Source organism: Myotis myotis, unplaced genomic scaffold (assembly GCF_014108235.1).
Source record: "Myotis myotis isolate mMyoMyo1 unplaced genomic scaffold, mMyoMyo1.p scaffold_m19_p_19, whole genome shotgun sequence".
NCBI lineage: Eukaryota > Metazoa > Chordata > Mammalia > Chiroptera > Vespertilionidae > Myotis > Myotis myotis.
Window position 1 is genome coordinate 8,713,453 of NW_023416323.1, and position 23,140 is coordinate 8,736,592.

At 37.1% G+C, this 23,140-nt stretch overlaps 1 protein-coding gene across 2 annotated transcripts in view; it reads left to right on the top strand.

Moving 5' to 3' along the window:
• ZNF569 (zinc finger protein 569) overlaps positions 1 to 19,423 on the top strand; it is a 99,870-nt gene extending 80,447 nt beyond the window's left edge. The window contains exons 1-4 of one of the 2 annotated variants that reach the window (XM_036345210.1): positions 7,217 to 7,253; positions 12,653 to 12,779; positions 13,079 to 13,174; positions 17,236 to 19,423. In XM_036345210.1, the coding sequence (XP_036201103.1) occupies positions 12,746 to 12,779; positions 13,079 to 13,174; positions 17,236 to 19,058 (1,953 nt within the window). In that variant the 5' untranslated portion in view covers positions 7,217 to 7,253; positions 12,653 to 12,745 and the 3' untranslated portion in view covers positions 19,059 to 19,423. Of the gene's footprint in view, positions 1 to 7,216; positions 7,254 to 12,652; positions 12,780 to 13,078; positions 13,175 to 17,235 lie in introns of those variants that run through there. The other variant, XM_036345209.1, reaches the window with a different exon arrangement.
• Positions 19,424 to 23,140: the final 3,717 nt, after the last annotated feature.

Below are 23,140 nucleotides of genomic sequence, written 5' to 3' on the forward strand. Positions count from 1 at the left end.
TTTTGGTTTTCTAATTTCTGTGAAAAAAATCCATTGTAATTTTGATAAAAATTGCATTAAATATTTAGATGGCTTTGGGAAGTATGGAAATTTTAACAATATTAATTCTTGTAATCTATGTCCATGGGATATCTTCACATTTGTTTGTGTCTTTCATTTCTTTTATCAAACTCTTGTAGTTTTTGTTGTACAGATCTTTCTTGGTTACATTTATTTCTAAGTATTTTATTGTTTTGATGCTTTGAAAATGGGATTGTTTTCTTTATTTCTTTTATAGATATTTCATTGTTAGTTTATATATTCAGTTAATTGCTATATGTTGACTTTTATCATGTAACTCTGCTGCATTCGTTAATTAGTTCTCACAGTTTGATGGAGTCTTTAGGATTGTCTCTAGAGCAGGGGTGGGCAAACTTTGACTGGAGGGCCACAATGGGTTCTTAAACTGGACCGGAGGGCCGGAACGAAAGCATGGATGGAGTGTTTGTGTGAACTAATATAAATTCAAAGTAAACATCATTACATAAAAGGGTACAGTCTTTTTTTTTTTTTAGTTTTATTCATTTCAAACGGGCCAGATCCGGCCCATGGGCCGTAGTTTGTCCACGGCTGCTCTAGAGTATCATACCATCTGCAAACAGACCATTTTACTTCTTCCTTTTTTATTTTTCTTATTAAAAGTTGTTAATGTCGAGAAACAATAAAAATATTAGAGGAATCCACAGGCAGCAGAATCTCAGACATATGCCAAAGCAATATCTTTACCGATACAGCTCTTAGAGCAGTGGTTCTCAACCTTCCTAATGCCCCAACTCTTTAATACACTTCCTCATGTTGTGGTGACCCCCAATTTCATTGTTACAAATTGAACATAATTAAAGCATAGTGATTAATCACAAAAACAATATGTAATTATATATGTGTTTTCCGATGGTCTTAGGCGACAGCTGTGAAAGGGTCGTTCGACCCCCCAAGGGATCGCGACCTACAGGTTGAGAACCACTGTACTAGAGTCATGGAAACTATGGAGAAAATAAATGGGACTACACCAAATTAAAAGCTTCTACACAGCAAAAGAAACCATCAACAAAACAACAAGAAAGCCCACTGCATGGGAGAACATATTTGCCAATGTTATCACCAATAAGGGTTTAATCTCCAACATTTATAGGGAACTCATACAACTTAACAAAAGGAAGATAAACAATCCAATCAAAAAATGGGAAAAGGACCTAAATAGACACTTTTCGAAAGAGGACAGAAGAAAGGCCAAGAGACGTGAAAACATGTTCAAAATCACTAATCATCCGAGAGATGCAAATCAGAACGACAGTGCGGTACCATCTCACACCTGTCAGAATGGCTATCATAAAGAAATCAACAATTGACAAGTGCTGGAGAGGATGTGGAGAAAAAGGAACACTCGTGCACTGCTGTTGGGAATGCAGACTGGTGCAGCCATTGTGGAGAACAGTATGGAGTTTCCTCAAAAAACTAAAAATGGAACTCCCATTTAACACAGTGATCCCACTTCTAGGAATATATCCCAAGAAAACAGAAACACCAATCAGAAAGGATATATGCACCCCTATGTTCATAGCAGCACAATTTACCATAGGTAAGATTTGCAAACAGCCTAAGTGCCCATCAGCAGATGAGTGGATTAAAAAACTGTGGTATAGCCCTAACCGGTTTGGTTCAGTGGCTAGAGCATTGGCCTGTGGACTGAAAGGTACCAGGTTTGATTCTGGTCAAGGGCATGTACCTTGGTTGTGAGCACATCCCCAGTAGGAGGTGTGCAGAAGCAGCTAATCAATGTTTCTCTGCCATTGATGTTTCTTACTATCCCTCTCCCTTCCTATCAGTAAAAAATCAATAAAATATATTTAAAAACAAAACTGTGGTAGATCTACACAATGGAATTCTATGCTGCTGTAAAAAGGAAGGAACTCCTACCATTTGCAACAGCATGGATGGAACTGGAGAGCATTGTGCTAAGTGAAATAAGTCAGCCAGAGAAAGATAATATCACATGATCTCATTCATTTGTTGAATATAATGAACAACATAAACTGATGAACAAAAACAGACCCAGAAACAGAGAAGCATCAATCAGACCATCAAACCTCAAAGGGAAGGTAAGAGAGGATGGGTATAAGGGGGAGAGATCAATCAAAGGACTTGTATGCATGCATATAAGCCTAACCAATGGACACAGACACCAACGGAGTGAGGGCATGAGTGGGGGTAGGGGATAATGGGGGGATAAGGTCACATATGTAATACCTTAATCAATAAAGAAAAAAAAGTTTAACACGGAAAATAAATTTTTAATGTTGACATAATTGCAGGTTTCCTGCTTTCCCCCGTTATTTCCTCACCTCTACTCTCCCTTGGCCTTCACCAAACTATTGTCCATATTCATGGTACACATATACTTTCTTTAGTAGCTAATTCCTTCTTCCTTTTTTATTTGGATGCCTTTTATTTCTTCTTGCCTGATTGTTCTGTTTAAGACTTCCAGGACTATGTTGTCTTGTTCTTGATCTTAGAGTAAAAGCTTTCAGTCTTTCAACATTAAATATAATTTTAGTTGTGGGCTTGTAATATATTTCAATTATTATGTAAAGTTATGTCAGTTCTGCCCTTAATTTGTTGAGAGTTTTTATTATGAAATAATGTTTTTTTCACATGCTTTTGCTCCATCTATTGAGATGACCATATGATTTTAGCCTTTATTCTCATAACATGTGTTTCACATTTATTTATTTGCATATGTTGAACCATCCTTGCATCCCAGGAATAAATCCAAATGATCATGGTTTATGTTTCTTTTAATGTGCTGTTGATTTGGTCTACTAATCTTTTGTTAAAAATTTGCATCTAAATTTTTTATGGATATTGGTCTGTAGTTTTCTCTTCTTGTGGTGTTCTTATTTGTTTTTTTTTCTTGTGTAAGGGTATAGCTGGCTTCAAAACGAGCCTGGGAGTGTTCCTTTTACTTCATTTTTGAAGGATTTGGAAAAGATTGGCATCCATTCTTTTGGTATTTAGTGGAATTCAGCAGGGAAACATCTGGTCCTGAGTTTTTCTCTTTTGAGAGATTTTTGATTAGTGGTTCAATCTTCTTGTTATTAGTGTGTTCAAATTTTCTTTTTCCCTATGATTCAGTCTTGATAGGTTGAATGTTTATAGGAATTTATTCATTTTCTCTAAATTATCCAATTTGTTGGCATATAAATGTTTATAGTAATCTCTTATGAGCCTTTTTATTTCTCTGGTATCAATTATAATGTCTCCTTTAATTTCTGTTTTCATTCATTTGACTCTTCTATTCTTAACCTAGCTAAAAGTTTGTCAATATTGTTTATCTTTTTTTAAAAGTCCTTAATTTTGTTTATCTTATCTAATTTTTTCCCTGATCTGTGTTTTATTTATTTATTTCTGTTCTGATCTTAGTTATTTCCTTCCTTCTTCTAGAATCTAATTTAAACTTAGTTCTTTTTTTCTGGTTCCTTGATGTATAAAATGTTGTTTATTTGAGATCTTTATTTTTTCTTCATGTAGGCATTTATCACTATAAATTTCCCTCTTAGTACTGCTTTTGCTGCATCTTTTAAGTTTTAGTACATTGTTTTTCCATTTTAATTTGTTTCAAGATATATTTTATCTTATGTGTTCTTTGACCCATTAGCTGTTGGAGTGTATTATTTAATTTCCACATATTTGTGAATTTTCTATCTGTCTTCCTGTATTAGCTTTTAGTTTCATTCTACTGTGGTCAGAAAAGATACTTGGTATAATTTTAGTCTTCTTCAATTTGCTAAGACTTGTTTTATGACACAGCAAGTGTTCCATCCTGGAGAATGCTCTGTATGTACTTGGAAGAATATGTATTCTGGTGCTTTTGGGTAGAATATTCTTTATATATTTATAAGGTCCAAGTGGTCTAAAGTATAGTTCAAATCCAATGTTTCCTTATTTGATTTTCTGTCTTATGATCTATTCATGGTCAAAAGTATAATTGAAGTCTCCTATGATTGTATTATTGTCTAGCTCTCTCTTCATATCTATTAGTATTTGCTTTTTATTTAGGTGCTCCAATGTTGGGTGCATATATATCTATGATTCTTATATCTTCTTAATGAATTGACCACTTTATCATTTTACAATATCCTTCTTTGTCATGTTACAGTTTCTGTCTTAAAGTCTATGTTGTCTGATATAAATGTAGCTACCACTGCTCTTTATTTTCCACTTGCATGGAATACCTTTTAACATCAACATTGAGTCTATGTGTGTCCTTTAAGCTAAAGTGAGTCTCTTGTAGAGAGCATATAGTTGGATCTTGTTTTCTTTATATCCATTGAGCCACTTTATGTCTTTTGACCGGAGACTTCAATCCATTTACATTTAGAGTAGTTATTGATGGATAAGGTCTTAGTCATTCCTTCATATTCATTGTTTTCTGGCTGTTTTATAATTCCCTCATTTATTTCTTTCTCTCGTTGCCTTCTTTTGAGAATGGATAATTTTATGATTCCATTCCCTCTTTCGTGTTTCTACTTTAGTTTTGCTTTGTGGTTACCATGAGACTTACATAAAACATTTTATAGCTATAACATTCTATTTTATTGGAAAAACCAAGATGGCGGCATAGGTAAATACCGCAGATTGCTGCTTAGCACAACCACTTCAAGAATACAACTAAAAGACGGAACGGACATCATACAGAACCACAGGAAGGCTGGCTGAGTGGAAATTCTACACCTAGAAGGAAAGTGAAAAGCATACCGAGACTCAGAGGAGCTGCAGTGTGGAAGTAAAGTACAGAGGTACTGAGGTGCACATGGAGAGGGCTGGCGGCTGAGGACACAGTTGCCTTTTTCAGTCGGTAGGGAGTCTCAAGCTCTGAGCTCCAGTTCCAGATGAGTCTCTGGGGACCCAGACTCATACAGGAGAAACTGGACAGTCTGGCATCGGTCAGAACTCGAGGGCAGCTTTCTCTCAGAGGTGCTTGCAGCGATTGCTGGGACACTGAGAATCGGGGCCTCTGAGAGCAGCCATAGCTGCTTGCTCTGCCCTGTTGATCCCCTGGGACTTCGGCCCTGCCCAAGCTGTGCGCCGGCTTTTGCAGATGAAAGGCCTGGCCCTTTGCAATCTGAAAATTACCTAACAAACTTGCAGCTGGCCCAAGGCCCCATGGCAACATGCATTGCTTCACAGCTGAACTCATGCTGGGTAGCCTCAGGAAGAAGCTAGATTAGCACCTCCTTAGAGATCCAGGAGCCAGTGTGCCCGGTGGTCAGAGTGGGACCATCCAGATTGCAGCTCCTCCGATCCATAAAGGACACACTCAGGGGGCAGACTGAGTGAGCACCAAAGCCCCACAGAAGCAAGTCTTGCCCCGGAGGGGTGTTTCCAGCACAGAAGTTTTCCCACTGCAGACACAGCTGATTCTCACAGCCAATTGGCCTGGAGGTCAATTCCTCCCAGTGATACCTACAACAATCAAGGCTTAACTACAACAAGACTGGGCACAAAGACCACAAGGGGGTGCACCAAGAGTGTCCACCTCAGGTAATTGGGGAGGCTGAGCCACTGGGCCCTATAGGGCACCTAGCACAGAAAGCCACTCTATCAACACAGGGAAGCATAAAAAATGTGGAGACAAAGAAACAGGTCACAAATGACAGAAATGGAGGAAAGCAAACGACTGGATATAGAGTTCAAAACCACACTTTTAAGGTTTTTCAAGAACTTTCTAGAAACCGCCGATAAATTTAGTAAGACCCTCAAAAATTCTGGTGAGACTGCCGATAAATGTAGTGAGACCCTCAAGAAATCTAGTGAGACCCTCAAGGTTATGAAAAAGGACCAACTAGAAATTAAGCATACACTGACTAAAATAAAGGATATTATGCAGAGTTCCAACGGCAGACTAAACATCGAAAGAATCAAGTCAAAGATTTGAAATACGAAGAAGCAATAAACACCCCACCAGAAAAGCAAAATGAAAAAAGAATCCAAAAATACAATGATAGTGTAAGGAGCCTCTGGGACAGCTTCAAGCATACCAACATCCGAATTATAGGGGTGTCAGAAGAAGAGAGAGAGCAAGATATTGAAAACCTATTTGAAGAAATAATGACAGAACACTTCCCCTACCTGGTGAAAGAAATAGACTTACAAGTCCAGGAAGCACAGAGAACCCCAAACAAAAGGAATCCAAAGAGGACCACACCAAGACACATCATAATTAAAATGCCAAGAGCAAAAGACAAAGAGAGAATCTTAAAAGCAGCAAGAGAAAAACAGTCAGCTACCTACAAGGGAGTACCCATACGACTGTCAGCTGATTTATCAACAGAAACTTTGCAGGCCAGAAGGGAGTGGCAAGAAATATTCAAAGTGATGAATGCCAAGAACCTACTACCAAGACTACTTTATCCAGCAAAGCTATCATTCAGAATTGAAGGTCAGATAAAGAGCTTCACAGATAAGGAAAAGCTAAAGGAGTACATCAACACCAAATTAGTATTATATGAAATGCTGAAAGGTATCCTTTAAGAAGAGGAAGAAGAAGAAAAAAGGGTAAAGATACAAATTATGAACAACAAATTCACATCTATCAACAAGTGAATCTAAAAATCAAGTGAATAAATAATCTGATGAACAGAATAAACTGGTGATTATAATAGAATCAGGGGCATAGAAAGGGAGTGGACTGACTATTCTTGGGGGAGGGGAAGGGATGTGGGGGATGCGGGAAGAGACTGGACAAAAATCGTGCACCTATGGATGAGGACAGTGCGGGTGGGTGAGGATGAAGGGGGGGGGTGGGAACTGGGTGGAGGGGAGTTATGGGTGGGGGGAAAGAGGAACAACTGTAATAATCTGAACAATAAAGATTTAATTTAAGAAAAAAAGATTCTTTTTTACATTGATAGCGACTTTGATGAGATACAAAAACTCTGTTCTCATCCCGCTTTTGTGTTTCATGCCACATTTTCCTCTTTTTATAATGTGATTCATTAACAAATTATTATAGATATAGTTATTTTTAATACTTATTATTAAACTTTTAGGTCAGAGTTAAGTGCTTAACATACCACCATATTACAATATTAGAGTTCTGAACTTGACTCTATATACTTACCTTTACCATTGTGTATATAGTTTTATGTTTTCATGTTACTAATTAGCATCCTTTCATTTCAGCTTGAAGAACTTCTTTCAGTATTTCTTCTAAGGTGGGTCTGAAGGTGATGAACTCTTTCATCCTTTATTGGCAAAGTTTCTCTCTATTTCTGAAGAACAACTTTGGTGGATAGTATATTATTGGTTTGCAGATTGTTTTTTTCTTTCAGTACTTTGAATATATCATCCTACTCTCTCCTGGCCTATAAGGTTTCTGCTAAAAAAAATCTACTGTTATCCTAGTGGGGGGTTCTCTGTGAGTTACAAGCTTCTTCCCCTCTCCACCCCCCCCCCCCAAACTCCTTTCTTTGTCTTTGATTTTTGACCAGTTTTATTTTTTGTGTCTTAGAGAGGATTTCTTTATATTGAGTTTGTTTGGTAACCTATGAGCTTCATGAAAATTTGTATATCAAAATCTCTCCCTGTATTTGGGAAGTTATCAGGCATTATTTCTTTAAATAATTTTTCTACCTCTTCCCTCTCTTCTTATTCTGAGATTCCCATAATATGAATATAGTTTTGTTTGGCGATGTCCTGTAATTCAGAGGTTTTCTTCATTCTTTTTCTCCTCTGACTCAATAATTTACACTTCCTGTCTTCTAACTTACAGGTTCTTTCTTCTGCTTCATCCATTTTCCTGTTGCATTTTCCATTGAAATTTTTCATTTCATTCATTGTATTGTTCAGCTCCAGACTTTGTTTGGTTCTTTTTTTTATATCTTTATTAAACTTCTTATTTTATTCATGTATTATTTTCCTGATATTGTTGAATTGTCTCTTTGTATTTTCTTATAGCTCTTTGAATTTCTTTAAAACAGCTATTTTGAATTTGTTGTGGGCAAAGGGGGCAAATCATGAATCTGCTCTTAGGGATCAGTAACTCAAAGATTAGTGATCTTTTTGTGCTATTATGTTCCCTTGATTTTTCATGTTCTCAAATTTTTTTTTTTTTTTTTTTTTTGGTGTTAATCTTCACTTGAGGAATTTTTTTTCCCATTGATTTTTAGAAAGAGTGGAAGGGAGGCAGGAAGGGAGAGAGATGGGGAGACAGAGAGAAACATTGATGTGAGAAAGACACATTGATTGGTTGCCTCTCATATGCACCCTGACTGGGCCAGGAATCGAATCTGCAACCCAAGTATGTACTCTTTTTTTATTTTAATTTTGTTTTATTTCTTAAAGTATTACAAAGAGTATTACAATATGTCTCCTTTCCCCCGCCCCCTTGACATTCCCCCAGCCTCCCCTACCCCCCAGTGTCTTATGTCCATTGGTTATGCTTATATGCATGCATTCAAGTCCTTCAGTTGATCTCTTACCCCCCCTCCCATCCCCCAACCCTCCCCAGCCTTCCCGCTGTAGTTTGACAGTCTGTTCGAGACTGCTCTGCCTCTGTATCTATTTTTGTTCATCAGTTTATAATGGTCTTTATTATCCATGAATGAGTGAGATCATGTGGTATTTTTCTTTCATTGACTGGCTTATTTCACTTAGCATAATGCTCTCCAGTTCCATCCATGCTGTTGCAAATGGTAAGAATTCCTTCTTTTCTATAGCAGCACAGTATTCCATCGTGTAGATCAGGGGTCCTCAAAACTTTTTAAACAGGGGGCCAGTTCACTGTCCCTCAGACAGTTGGAGGGCCAGACTATAGTTTAAAAAAAAAAAAACTATGAACAAATTCCTATGCACACTGCACATATCTTATTTTGAAGTAAAGAAACAAAACATAAAAAAAAGGCTCTCCTAACTTCAAAAGAAAAGGCCCTACTAACTCCAAAAAAAAAAAAAAAATAGACCTCCTAACTTCAAAAAAAAAAATCCAAACTTCTTACATCGGTCCTCAGGCAGCAAGCAGCAGGCTCTGCACAGGCAAGCTCTTGACTCGTCTGATCACACCTGAGACTGAGAGGAGGAGTCGAGAGACAGAGAAGGATGGGAGTCGGAGAGTGCGGCGCACATTCCACACATGCGCACTGTGGGCCCAGGACGAGTCGGCTGCTAAGCAACAGGCAGGGGCGGCAAAAACACCCAGCAGGCCGGATAAATGTATTTGGCAGGCCGCATGTGGCCTGCAGGCCATAGTTTGAGGACCCCTGGTGTAGATGTACCACAGTTTTCTAATCCATTCATCTGCTGATGGGCACTTATGCTGTTTCCAGATCTTAGCTATGGTACATTGTGCTGCTATGAACATAGGGATGCATATATCCTTTCTAATTGGTGTTTCTGTTTTCTTAGGATATATTCCTAGAAGTGGGATCACTGGGTCAAATGGGAGTTCCATTTTTAGTTTTTTGAGGAAACTCCATACTGTCTTCCATAGTGGCTGCACCAGTCTGCTTTCCCACCAGCAGTGCACAAGTGTTCCCTTTTCTCCATAACCTCTCCAGCACTTGTCATTTGTTGAATTGTTTATGATAGCCATTCTGACAGGTGTGAGATGGTACCTCATTGTTGTTTTGATTTGTATTTATCGGATGATTAGTGACTTTGAGCATGTTTTCATATGTCTCTTGGCTTTCTGAATGTCCTCTTTTGAAAAGTGTCTATTTAGGTCCTTTGGCCATTTTTTGATTGGATTATCTTCCTTTTGTTAAGTTGTATGAGTTCCGTATAAATGTTGGAGATTAATCCCTTATCGGTGATAACATTGGCTAATATGTTCTCCCATGCAGTGGGCTTTCTTGTTGTTTTGTTGATGGTGTCTTTTGCTGTGCAGAAGCTTTTTATTTTGATGTAGTCCCATTTGTTTATTTTCTCTTTAGTTTCCAGTCCTAGGAGCTGTATCGGTGAAGAAACTGCTTTGGCATATGTCTGCGATTTTGTTGCCTTTGGATTCCTCCAGTATTTTTATGGTTTCCTGTCTTACATTTAAATCATCCTTTATCCATTTTGAATTTATTTTTGTGTTTGGTGTAAGTTGGTGGTCTGGTTTCATTTTTTTGCATGTATCTGTCCAATTTTCCCAACACCATTTATTGAAGAGACTGTCTTGACTCCAATGTATGTTCTTGCCTCCTTTGTCAAATACTAATTGAGCATATTGGTTCGGGTTGATTTCTGGGCTATTTTTTCCATTGATCTATATGTCTGTTTTTGTGCCAGTACCAGGCAGTTTTGAGAACCGTGGCTTTGTAATACAGCTTGATATCTGGTATTGAGATCCCACCTACTTTGTTCTTCTAAGTATGTACTCTTGACCGGGAATCAAACCACCCTTTGGTGGGTGGACCGATGCTCTATCCATTGATAGAGCATCCAGGGCTCATGTTCTTTGAAATTTTTCATTAAAGTAAAAGTCCTCCAGTCTTTACTGACTACTTTCTGGAGCGAAATAACTTTCATCATCTCTGCTAGGGATTCTGAGGCTTTCTCAGACCTTTTAATGTATGGTATATTGACTCCAATCTTCTCCCTCTTGTGGCAGAATTCTTACGCTTGTATGCCTTTTCTTGATTCTACAACACACCAGGAAGGGTACTTGCTAGGAGCTTCTCTTTTGTTTTCCCAAAGGCAGTGCTAAAGCTTACATTCATGGTCTCTCCCTGGCCTGCAGATTCAAGCTTTCTGTCAAAGCTTGCTCTCACTACCACCTTTGGGAGTATGCACAAGGAGCCAGTTGCAAGGTGGGAGTGTGTGTGGGTAAGGAATTCAGAGCTCTAGGATGCCCATGGAGCATTTGGGGGAATCTAAAGCCAAAAATAAACCAAATGGACAGGCTTCTTGATGGAGTCTGCAATGCAGTTAGTAGGATCGGTGTCCCATTAATGCTCTACAGGAGACTTATATTCCACTATCTCAGACTCTTCCTTCCCCCATCATGTAGCTCAGAATCCAGTATTCTGGATGAGGCAAGAGAGAAATGAGCTTCTTTGACAGTATCCTGTACAGCTAGGAAGTGAGGTACTCACACACTTTCACTCTTCTCTATGGATGAGATCACAGGTCAACAGGATCTCTCATGACCCTAATCTGTACCATCTTGAGGGAGAGGTGATGTGAGTAAAGTTAACCTGTTTCTCTTACTATTTCTGATGAGTCAAAACTGTTTTGTTCCAGTGGTGGGCTGGAACTTTTCTGCTGGAGTCATTGGGTGTTTTTTCCAGGGGCTCCTGAACCATGGCCAAGAGGGACTAGAGTTGGTTCATTAGCTACTTCAGGGTCTACAGCTGGGACTAAAGTCTATATATCTACTATCCAATACATGGGTGCATGAAACTCTTCCAGACCCCTTTGGTATATGGTGCTGGATCCCAAAGCTCCCACAAAGGCACTTTTGTACATGGCTGGGTGGCAAATTGTAATTGTGAGAGAGGGGGAAATAAATGAGGGATGTCTTTTTCAGCCACAATTGCCTTTGGTTTCTTAAATCTGTTTATTTCAAAGGCCTTGTTCTTTAACAGAAAAGGGTTCCAAAAAATTATATCTTTAGTCCCATAGCCTACTCTGAACCCTTAGTGTTAGTGAATGTTTATGTTCATAAGATACTTTTAGGACCTAGAAATAAATTCTTAGGAACAGTGATTATGAGTTAGCTCCTGGTGATTTCTTTTTATTTCACCCATCTCTCATAGAAATTCCTGAAGGGGCAGTAAATATGGGCAAATATCTTTGTTTTAGTGCTGTTGAAGTTTTTTATTTGTTTATAATCCTTTGGGCACTTCAGTTTTAACTAGGAAAAATACATTATATTTCTAATATTTAAATCACTTTGCTTTTAAGAAGTTTGTCAACCAGCATCTCATTTCTGAAACTTATTCTAAAGCTTTCCTGATAATGTTTTTTTCTCTTAATTCTGCTCGTAATTCTAGTTCAGAACATTAGAAAAACTTTATTAATGCATCTTTTCTTTGGTGGTATTTGTATGATCCTGTCTGTAGCCCTCTTTTTTCAATGTATGTAAACTCTGAGCAATCATAGCCCCTTTTCATGGCTCCAGGCAACTAGTATAAGCTAATGAGCAATCCTCATTTCATTGTAGATTTCTCCTGATTTAATAAACATTATGTCCAATAATATGTCAATGTATATCTCTAGTTGGATGTTCTTCCATACCACACATTTTTCATATCCTTTTCTTACTTTTGTTTGCATCCAAATCCTGTTTTCATTGTTTTTCCCTGCCTCATTGAATCACAGGCATTTAGTGAGTTCCCAAACCAATTAAGTTGAATAAAGTTTTATATTCACCCAACTTCCGCACTCAATATAAATTGGTGCCCAAGATCTCTTTAAACCATGGTAGTTATTAAAGATGCTTGCAAATTCAGTGAATGAACATAAAATGACAGATGCTGCTAATGTGATGTTTTTTCTTTTAGAAATTAAAAACTAGGTACATTTTTTAGAACCTCTAAACTGTGCATACCATGAGAAAATAGTTCAGTATGTTTTGTCTACATCATCTAAGATGGATGACTTCAGATTGAATTGGAGTGTGTTGTTACAGGGAACAGTGACATTCAAAGATGTGGCTATTGACTTCACCCAGGAAGAGTGGCAGCAATTGGAACCTGCTCAAAGGAACCTGTACCGGCATGTGATGCTAGAAAACTATAACAACTTAATCACAGTGGGTAAGGGTAGTTTCCTCTATAACCCAAATTCTAGGAGTTAAAGTTGTTCCCCAACCCCCAATTTTCTGAAGTGTGTGGTATCTTTCAGTGTTAGAACGAATTTGGCCTTTAGATGCCTTTACTCATGTGAATGTGCATGCTGCAGCTTTCAAAACAAAAGGTCCTTTTTTGTCTGATTCAGAGGACAGCATTCCCAGAAACCATAATTTCTTGTGCTTCAGAAATTATGATTTCTCTGTGCCGGCCTCAATTCTTAAATTATTCTTTGTTCTAGTATTTATGTCATTTTCCTTTGATAGGCTGTCCATTTACCAAACCCGATGTGATTTTCAAGTTGGAGCAAGAAGAAGAACCATGGGTGGTGGAGGAAGAAGTGTTAAAGAGACATTGTCCAGGTTAGTGGGAGGGACAGGTGAAGGAGGGGCAAGGATCTTTAATGGTTAATATGTGAATAGGTGATTCCTCTGAAATATTCCTCAAAGATATTTTCCTAAAGACTAGACTTTTATCATGACAACTGGTGTGAATTTTTTAGAAACCTAAGAGGTCATTTCTAGATAAGATTATTAACTTCTTTCCGATAAACTTAAAGGTCCAGTTGGCCTTTTTACCTGTGAGTTAGATATCAATATTTTTTAACTCATTTCTAGCTTTACTTTGATAATCATTCTGTTTTTGACATCTTCAGTGTCTTTGCCCAACTTTTTACATAGGATCCTTTCTTTTTGCTTTCAGATATTCATGGAATTATAGTACAAATAAACCTGTTCACATTTATAGTCCTTTACTTTCCAATTTCTTTTGTTCCTTCCATTGTAAATGCCTTAGCATTATATTTTGTACCCATAATTATACTAGTACTTCCAACTGTATTGTTAGCTTTTCCTCTCATACGATAGTAATGGCTACGTTTTACTTCAAGGAAAGTTTTAAAGACAGTGCTACTTTTCTGTTAGCTCCCATTTTCTGCTACATTTATTGAATTTATTGGGTTGACACTGGTTAATAAAATCATACAGATTTCAGGTACACATTTCTACAACACATCATCTGTATGGTATATTATGTATTCATCACCCCAAATCAAGTCTCTGTCCATCACCATTTATTCCCCCTTATACTCTTCTCTGACTCTTCCCCCCTCCTTCCCCTGGAAATTACGACACTATTGTTTGTGTCCATGAGTTTTTCTTGTTTTTCTTTTCTCCTCTGCCGCAGTCTTCATGGTGGGGTTCAGGATCTGTAGGAGGGGCCAACGCACAATGAAAATACTATACAAGAAATATGAATTTAGAAGGCATTGGGGGCCAGGTGGAGCCTCTTTCTTGAAGAGACACACCGAAACTGGGTCCCGTCTGCTTTTATTCAGTTTTAGATACACATGTTGCCCTCAGTAAAGCGCAACAAACAGGTAGCAAACATACCGTCTCTAAGGTCAGTAAAGATCAGTAAGGTCCAGTAAACATTTACTTGGAGACTATCTGGTTAGGAAATTACTTCAAGCCACCACTATCTCAACACGAACAATCATTCCTTAGCGTCAGCCCTGCTAATGGTTAAGGTCCATTGGCCCTCCATGTTCCTTGGTGCACTCTCATGATAGTATTGGCAAGTGGTGGCTTCCCGCACTGCTCAATCCCTCCACCCCCTTATCCCCCCCTCCAATGGCTGCCAGCTTGCTCTTTAGCTGAGAGTTTGTCTCTATTTTGCTTGTTAGTTCATTTTGTTTATTAGGTTCCACTGTACTTACTCCCCATCCAATCATGCTAGATAGACTCTTTCACTTTTATGTTCTCTCATCTACTTTTACCTTCCCATTGTTTGTTTTCATTTTATTATTGCATTATTCAATTTTATTTATTTACTTTTTAAAATATAAAATACATGCTTATAGTACCATTTTTGAAACTAATAGAGTATGTATATTTAAGAGTCTCATGCTCTACCGACTGAGCTAGCAGGCGCAAGAGTATGTATATTTAAAAGTAATTACTCTTTTCTTAACCATTTCTTCTCTCTGGTGGCAAACCGTAGCATCATTCTCCTTGAAGCTATTACTTGTATTTTTAAACATTCTTATTGAAACCACTTTATTAGGTTATCCTGTGATAATAGTCATCTTTGCTGTTGAATGTTTCTCTCCAAGAATGTGATGTGTCTCTTGCCTTAGTTTTATAGGGCTGTCATAACAAAGTACTAATACAAACTGGGTGGCTTAGAATAACAGAAATTTATTCTCACAGTTCTGGAGACTAGAAATACTAAATCAAGGTGTCAGCAGGGCCATGCTCCCTCTGAAATCTTAAAAGGACCCTCCTTGCCTCTTTCAGCTTCTGGTAGTGCCAGACATTCATTTGCTTGTGGCAGCATAGCTTCAGTCTGTATCCACCTCTACATGGCATTTTCCCTGTGTTTTTCTCTTTGCGTGGCATTCTTTTTATAAAAACACCAGTCATAGTAGATTAGGGATTACCAAACCACCATGACCTCTTCTTAACTAATTACATCTGCAATGACCCTATTTATAAATAACTTCACATTTTAAGGGACTGGGGAGTTAGGACTTCAACACATTTTTTGGTGGCAAGTATACAATTTAACCCATTACACCATTTTATTTGTTCACATCTGTATATGCCTTTTAAAGTTTTCTTATAATTTTGAGATTTCTATTAAATGTATTCCCATATTTTCATATGTTATTATATTTTTAAGTGTAGTCTTCTATTATATTTTTGTAACTATTTGTATATATGAAGGTTATTGAAACTTAATATTTACTAATATAGTGAGTTTAATGAGTTTCTTTATAATAATTTTAATGGACTCTTTTTTAAAGAGTTAAATAATTTTGAAACTTTTATTTTTCTTTTCATTTTAATAGGAATTATTTAATCATTAAGAATTCTTAAAAACATATCTTGATTGATTTCAGAGAGAAAGGGAGAGAAAGATGGAAACATTGATGAGAGAGAAGCATTGACTGGCTCCTCCTGCACACCCCCCACTGGGCATGTGCCCTGATTGGAAATTGAACCATGACCTCCTGGTTCATAGGTTGATGCTCAATCACTGAGCCATGCCAGTGAGTTTATTGGGGTGACATTGGTTAACAAAACTATATAAAGGTTTCAAGGGTACATCTCAACAAAACATCATCTGCCTACTGTATCATGCAACAATTGCCCAGAGTAAAGTCTCTTTCCATTTGATTTATCCTCCCTTTGCCCTCTTCTACCTCACCCCAACCCCTTTCCCTCTGGCTATCACCATATTGTTGTCTGTGTGTATGTGTCTATGTTATATATATATATATATATATATATATATATATATATATATATATATTTGCTTAATCTCTTCATCTTTATTTCACTCAGTCCTCCAGTCCCCCCTTCCCTCTAACAGCTGTCAGTGTGATCTATATATCTGTACTTCCGTTTCTATTTTGTTTGTTAAATTATTTTGTTCATTAGATTCCACATATAAGGAAGATCATATGGTATTTGTCTTTCTCTGACCAGCTTATTTTGCTTAGCATAATAATCTCCAGATCCATCTATACTGTTGCAAAAAATAAGGTTTCCTTTTTTTTTTTAATGGCTAAGCAGTATTTCATTATGTAAATGTACCACAGATTATCCACTTATCCACTGATGGGAACTTGGGCTGTTTCCAGATCTTCTGGGTCACTTTATTTTTTTCTGGGTCATTTGATAATTTATTTAGAATTTTTACATTGATATTCATAAATGAAATTGGTGTATAATTTGTTTTTTGGTTGACATCTTTCTCAGATTTTGGTATTAATATTGTTTGTTTCACACGCAAAAAAATTGGAATCTCTTCGTTTTTTCTTTTGTAACATTTTGCACATGAGAGTTGGCCCTTAAATGTTTATTAAAATCTCATGTGAATTTCTCTGCGTCTTGTGTATTTGTTTTGTTTTTAAGGCATTTCTTTTCAAGTTTTTCTGTTTATTTTATGGAAATTGGTTTGATAGGTTTTCTATACCTTATAGCCATTTTGGTCATTTACATTTTTCAGAAAATTATTCATGTCAAACAGTTTGTAAGAATGTATTTCAATAAAGTCCTGCAAAATAGTTTTATGATTTTTAACTTCCTGTCTTTGTGTTTTTCTCTATCATTATTTCTTCTTACATTATTTGAAATTCTGTATTCTCTTTTATTTACTGAATACTTTATCTTTTTCTTTCATATCCCATTTAAAAGCAAGGCTATTTGTGTTCATAGATGTCTGCCTGTATTCATATTTACCTTCCTAAAATTTTCTAAAGCTTAGGAAATAGAAGATGTATGTTCCTGTAACTTACTTAATAGTGGAAAAGTAGGTCTTAAGCCAATAATCAATCCTATAATAGCATATTTTTGAAATTTTATTGATATAATATTGGAAAAATTTACAAGTAATATTTACTTTTAATCTGTTTTAGGAGAAATATCTGGACTTGATGACCATCAGAATATACAGGACAGACTTTTGACACAACTCAGAGATAAGTTCATAAAAGTATTGACTGAAGAAAAAGTCAGTGAATGTCATAAGAAAATTTCTTATGCATTTTCTCCAAACTCAGAGTTTTACCCCTCTGTTCACAACCTCTGTGACTATAACTTATTTGGAAAGTGTTTAGAACATAATTTTGACTGTCAAAATAATGAGAAAATCCTTATAAAAAAGGAATACTGTGAATATAATGAACCTATAAAGTCATCTGGCAGTAGATCATCTCATTTTGTAGTAACCCCCTTTAAGTGTAGTCATAGTGGAAAAGGATTTAGTCAAACCTTGGATCTCATCAGACACCTGAGAATTCATACTGGAGAGAAACCCTATGAATGTAAAAACTGTAGAAAAGCCTTTAACCATAATGAAAAACTCTTAAAACATCAGATAATTCACAGTAGGGAACATTCTTATAAATGTAATGAATGTGGGAAAGCTTTCATTAAAGTGTCAAATCTCAATAGACATCAAAGAATTCATACTGGAGAGAAACCCTATGCATGTAAAGAATGTGGGAAATTCTTCAGCCAAAAATCAAATCTTATTGATCATGAAAAAATTCATTCTGGAGAGAAACCTTATGAATGTGATAAGTGTGGAAAAGCATTCAGCCAGAAGCAAAGCCTCGTTGCACATCATAAACTTCATACTGGGGAGAAACCTTATGTATGTAATGAATGTGGTAAAGCTTTCCCTCGAATTGCATCCCTTGCTCTTCATATGAGAAGTCATACAGGTGAAAAACCTTATAAATGTGATCAATGTGGAAAAGCCTTCTCTCAGTTTTCCATGCTTATTATACATGTGAGAATTCATACAGGTGAGAAACCATATGAATGTAATGAATGTGGAAAATCCTTCTCTCAAAGTTCAGCCCTTACTGTACATATGAGAAGTCATACTGGCGAGAAACCTTATGAATGCAAGGAATGTAGAAAAGCCTTCAGCCACAAGAAAAGCTTCATTACACACCAGAAGATTCATACTAGAGAGAAACCTTATGAATGTAATGAATGTGGGAAAGCATTTATTCAGATGTCAAATCTTGTTAGACACCAGAGGATTCACACTGGAGAAAAACCCTATACATGTAAAGAATGTGGCAAAGCCTTTAGCCAGAAATCAAATCTTATTGCTCATGAAAAAATTCATTCTGGAGAGAAACCTTATGAATGTAATGAATGTGGTAAAGCCTTCAGCCACAAGCAAAACTTTATTACACATCAGAAAGTCCACACTGGAGAGAAACCTTATAACTGTAATAAATGTGGTAAAGCCTTCTCTCAAATTGCATCCCTTACTCTTCATCTGAGAAGTCACACAGGGGAAAAGCCTTATGAGTGTGATAAATGTGGGAAATCCTTCTCTCAGTGCTCATTGCTTAATTTGCATATGAGAAGTCATACAGGTGAGAAGCCCTATGCATGTCATGAGTGTGGAAAAGTTTTCTCTCAAAGAACTTCCCTTATTGTGCACATGAGAGGTCATACCGGTGAAAAACCCTATGAATGTAATAAATGTGGAAAAGCCTTCTCCCAAAGCTCATCCCTTACAATACATATACGAGGTCATACAGGTGAGAAACCCTTTGACTGTAGTAAATGTGGAAAAGCCTTCTCTCAAATCTCATCTCTTACACTTCATATGAGACAACATACAGGTGAGAAGCCTTATCATTGTAATGAGTGTGGTAAAGCTTTCAGCCAAAAGTCACATCTTGTTAGACACCAAAAAATTCATACTCCTTAGAAATAGAAATCCTATAAATATAGTGAATATGGAAAAACCTTCAGAAGTAATTAGCACCTCCTTTCATATTATGTAACCAATTACAGAGTAGAAAACTGTGAATATGGGAAAACCTTTTGAAGAAGTCACACATTCGGGAAACATGAGAATTCTTACCAAGATTAAGAATTTTATAATGAAAAAGCTGATCATCAAAAACCTTTAGCAGATATCTTATCTACTAATATTTATCATTCTCATTAAAACCTGAAACAAGATGTCTTCTGTTAGCTTATCAACATGATACTTGGGTTCCTAGCCAATGTATTATCAAGAAAAAGATTGGGGCCCTAACCGGTTTGGCTCAGTGGATAGAGCATCAGCCTGCGGACTGAAGGGTCCCAGGTTCGATTTCAGTCATGAACATGTACCTTGGTTGCAGGCACATCCCCAGTAAGGGGTGTGCAGGAGGCAGCTGATCGATGTTTCTCTCTCATCAATGTTTCTAACTCTCTATCTCTCTCCCTTCCTCTCTGTAAAAAAATCAATAAAATATATTTTTTTAAAAAAGAGAAAGATTGGGGGGGAGAGAAACTCTACATATGAGATATTATATGAGATAATTAGAAAACGTGTTGATATAAAATATCTAAGAATAGATACAATAAATTACTATATGTGTAAAATTATAAAACATTTTGGCTAAAAAAAATCAATAAAATATATTTTAAAAAAAGAAAAATTTTTAAATATTTTTATTGATTTTTTTACAGAGAGGAAGGGAGAGGGATAGTTAGAAACATTGATGAGAGAGAAACATCAATCAGCTGCCTCTTGCACACCCCCTACTGGGGATGTGCCTGCAACCAAGGTACATGCCCTTGACCAGAATCAAATCTAGCACCCTTCAGTCTGCAGACCGATGCTCTATCCACTGAGCCAAACCAGTTAAGGCATAAAACATTTTGAAGAGCATAAAAGAACCCCTTAAAGATTTATAAAAATAACACTGAAAAGACTTGGCATCGTTAGAAACATTTTTTCACAAAACTCCTTTTTTTCATTATTTAGTTATATTTTAAGAATTTCATAAACTGAATTATAATATTATATTGGAATATAAAGAACTACAAATAGCTGGAAAATATGAAAAACAAAAGAGAAGACAGTATACTATATATCATTACATACTTTATTTAAAACTGTGTCATTTAGCCTGGCTAATGTGGCTCAGTGGTTGACCCATGCACCAGGAGGTCAAGGTTTGATTCCCAGTCAGGGCACATGCCTGGTATAATGTCTCTATCCCCAGCAGGGGGCATGTTGATGTTTCACTCTCATCAATGTTTCTGTCTATCTCTCTCTAAAAAGTCAATAAAACATATTTTTTTAAAAACTGTCATTTAAACAATGTGTTCTTGAGGAGTAAATAAATCAGTGGAAACAAAGTGAAGATTGGAGGAGAGATGTGGATTTTGTGTATGATACTGCTATGGAAATCATTGGAGAAAGGATGGCCTATTTAATAAATGGAAGATTCACATTAATAAAAAGTATTAGCTATTTTTTACCATATATAAAAAGAAAATCCAAATAGATTAATGAACAATACAAAAAGTAAAATTTTTAAACTATGATGAAAATAGAATATATTTATTACTTTAATAAATACAGGTTTTTTTAAAAAAAACAACACATAAATGTGGATCAATCAACTTATTTTCGTGTATTGGTTTCAGAGGCACCCACATGTGCACAAAGAGGTATATGTTCTCACTGTATATTATTTTGGTTTATTGTCTTTAGAACACCCAGATATATACACAAAGAGATATATATGTTCACTGTATTATGGTTTGTATCACTGTAAATTGGACATAGCATAAATTTCTATTAATAGATAGATTGATATGATGTGATTACTTGTGATAGAATACAATATTTGCAGAATAAAAATTGACAGTTACATGGATAGATCATCCTCTCTAATAATAGACAAACATGGTAATTGACGGTACCTTCACTATGCTGCCCATTAGCTAATCAGGGCGATATGCAAATTAACTGCCAACAAAGATGGTGGTTAATTTGCATACATAGACGCAATGCCAGGAGGTGATAGGGGAAGGATGGAAAAAGCCGCCTGCTGCTGATGGTGATCAGAAACCCAGGTAGCAGGTAAGAGCTGGGTTCTTCTCCAATCACGACTGGGGCGGCACCCCAACCCCCCGATTGGCCCTGCCCTGTATACCCCTCTTCCCTGCCCCGTGACCGGAGAACTGGGGCCGCCTTTGCCTGCCCCCCGGCTTGTGATCGGAGAAGCCGGGTGGGGCAGGGAAGAGGCGGCCGCCACCAGCCACCTCTTCCCTGCCGCCCCCTCCTGCACCCCCGAGCCAGTGTTTGGAGAAGTACCTGGTTTTTTTTGTTTGTTTTTTTCCAAAGTACCTGTATTTTTAACAATTTCTTGACATGGTAAAAGAATTTCACATTACGATTCAAGGGTGGTGGGGTGAGGAGAAGGAGCAGCAGAACAATCCAACAAACAAAGGGAAACAGAAATGCATGGTGGAAGGGATTTGAAGGGTGGGTAGGGGCATTGCCCAACTAAAATGCAATTGGTTTTTTTACTGAGTACTGTTCATGGGAAGACAGCATCCTGACTCCTTCTCTATACAGCATATTGGGAGTAAAAATGATGCATCCAGGTGGAAATATGATTAGGGGTTGGAAGATAGGGAAGAAGTCAGAAATAGACCCTGAGAGAGTCACTGGCTGGCTGGCTGCAAATACTGTCTCTCCAGTAGTGATAGAATAAAAGTGGGGGTTATCTCTGGAAGATTCAAGATATAGGGGGCAACTCTACTGTGGTTTTGACTTGCCCAGCAGATTTCCACATACACACGTGTACACACCTATGTTTGCATGCACACACATATACACATAACTGACTGCTCTCCTTGGAAGCACAGAAGAAGAAGCTGCCAGAAGAAGAAGCCTCCCACCTTTGGTCCAGGCGCCAGCTCCTGTGGCTGACTGCAGCCCAGGAGATGGACAGGCCACCCGCCCGAGGTCCCAGGCTGCAGCCACCCGGAGAAGCTGCCAGCCCTGTGGTCCAGGGCACCAGCGCCTGTGGCCAGGGAAATAGGTTCCCTCTTCTACTGCGGTCATTACTTCAATATTCCCCTTCTGAATTTCTCTCCTGTGCTGCAACCCAACTCCACTTTTCATTGGAAGGATACGGAACAGAGAGAGCAGTGTTAAAAGCTTACATTCTTAAGCCAGTAAGGTTGGTACTTAAACATATAAATAAAAAACTAGAGTCCTTAAGGTAACAAAGGCTACAAAGTACAGGGACAGCGCAAAACCTATTATATCCAGCAATCCATATGGGGACTGAAAACTTTGCAATGATGATAATTAGTGAAGATATGAATCAACTAAAATAGTTGACTGGGACAATTCTTCCATCTTTGAAAATATCTACATCAAATCTGTTTAAATAAATTTTCATCTGCATAATATAACATTCTGACAAGACCACCACCACTACCAATGTGGTCAGTGTTGTGCCAATAAATGTTTAATAACAGGGGACCCCCCCCTCCCCGAGTGCACAAATTTTTGTGCACTGGGCTACTAGTAATATATATTATTAGGAGTAAAAAGCAAACTACAATAAAACATGATATTTTTGTATAAACTTAATATAATTATGCAAAGAATAGTACTGTATATTGACCATGGATCCATATATTACTGTGGATTCCAAGTTTAGGAAGTGGAAAAAGTTTGGAGGGAGTATTTATATTTACCAGTAATATTTCTTAAAGAATAAAAGCAAATATGACAATGATAACAAATCTGGTAGTCAAAATTATGTTGCTTTTTGTATTCCTTCTTTATTACCTATTTTTCTATAAATGAATCAAGTTGGTGCAGGAAACCTGCACCCACAGGTATAATTTTTTAAATGGATTCTTATTTTTTATCAAATACTGACATTTATAGAGAATCTCTTTCCTAATACAAAAACCAAACCTGAATTAAGATAATGCTTTGCTTACATGTTCTCATAATATTAATTAGGATAATAAAAATCAGGA